Source organism: Ceratina calcarata, unplaced genomic scaffold (genome assembly GCF_001652005.2).
Source record: "Ceratina calcarata isolate Rehan_Ccalc_2016 unplaced genomic scaffold, ASM165200v1 scaffold4657, whole genome shotgun sequence".
NCBI classification, from domain to species: Eukaryota; Metazoa; Arthropoda; class Insecta; order Hymenoptera; family Apidae; genus Ceratina; species Ceratina calcarata.
This window is the reverse complement of record NW_017170660.1, coordinates 1-1310: the sequence shown is the minus strand read 5'-3', so window position 1 is coordinate 1310 and position 1310 is coordinate 1. Positions and strand designations below refer to the sequence as shown.

At 40.9% G+C, this 1310-nt stretch overlaps 1 protein-coding gene across 1 annotated transcript; it reads left to right on the top strand.

Annotated features, from left to right (window-relative positions):
- Positions 1–75: 75 nt before the first annotated feature.
- Positions 76–1299, top strand: LOC108627387 (dynein light intermediate chain; the record flags this gene model as incomplete). Its single annotated transcript, XM_018028594.2, has 5 exons — positions 76–192; positions 268–498; positions 573–783; positions 873–1061; positions 1169–1299. Coding segments are annotated over 5 exons (879 nt in total), but the record flags the coding sequence as incomplete, so codon positions are not given.
- Between the last annotated feature and the right edge of the window lie 11 nt (positions 1300–1310).

Here is a 1310-nt window from a genome sequence, read left to right as displayed (position 1 = left end):
ATTATATAGATTTCAATATAAATCTTCTTTGAGATGACTTAACTTTATTAGAATTATATAAACTTTAATCGATAGGTGATAATGAAAGTGGGAAGACGACGTTGATCGCCAAACTGCAAGGAGTGGAAGACCCGAAGAAGGGCTCTGGTTTAGAGTTCGCGTACATCGACGTGAGGGACGATTACAGGGACGGTAAATAAAATCTAAAACCTCAACTAATTTTACAAACGATTGAAACTCGTAACAGTTCGATTAATTGACGTTCAGATCAGACGAGATTGTCCGTATGGGTGCTGGACGGTGATCCCGGTCACGCGAATCTGCTGCGATTCGCGTTGAACGCAGAGAGATTCCCGCACACTCTGGTAATGTTAGTAGCTGCGATGACGACTCCATGGGCTATTCTCGACCAGCTTCAATCCTGGGCCGCTCTTCTAGCGGACCACATCGACAAACTGTCTTTAGACAACGAAACATGGCAACAGTGCAGGCAGAGAAGTAAATTCTAACTTTCCTTATTCATCAATTATATATAAAATAATTGTGAATGTTTAAAATAATTTTACGTTCAGATATTCAGAAATGGGAGGAGTACACAGAGCCTGGGGACGAATTAGATCCTGGTAACCCTTTAAGACGTACCAGTCGTAATCTGGACGACGAAACCATGGACACTCTGCCGTTACTGGAAGGCATCGTCACTACAAACTTAGGCCTAGACATCGTCGTCGTTATAACAAAGACCGATTACATGTCTACTCTCGAGAAGGAACACGATTACAAGTAAATGCAAAGCGTTTTCAGTGTTACAACATTAAAACAAAAACGCAAAAACTGTACAAAGTAATTTATTAGACTGATTTTTATGGTAGAGACGAGCATTTCGATTTTATACAACAGTGGATCAGACGATTCTGCTTCCAATATGGCGCCGCGCTGTTTTATACGTCAGCGAAGGAGGATAAGAACTGTGATTTGCTTTACAAATACTTAACGCATAGGATCTACTCGTTGCCCTTCAGAACGCCTGCGTTGGTCGTCGAGAAAGACGCAGTCCTCATGTAAGTCAATTAGTATTAGGAGAAAATTGTTTTGTTTGTGGAATATTTTTATTGTACAATGTTTCTGGTTTTGTGAATGTTTGAATTAAATGTACTTTCGATTGCAGCCCTGCTGGTTGGGACAACATGAAGAAGATCAGCATCCTTCACGAAAACTTGCAGTCGATGAAGCCTGATGATTATTACAGAGACGTGATTGCGCAGCCATCGACGAACCGAAAGGTACAATCAATCACGAGTGAATTTATT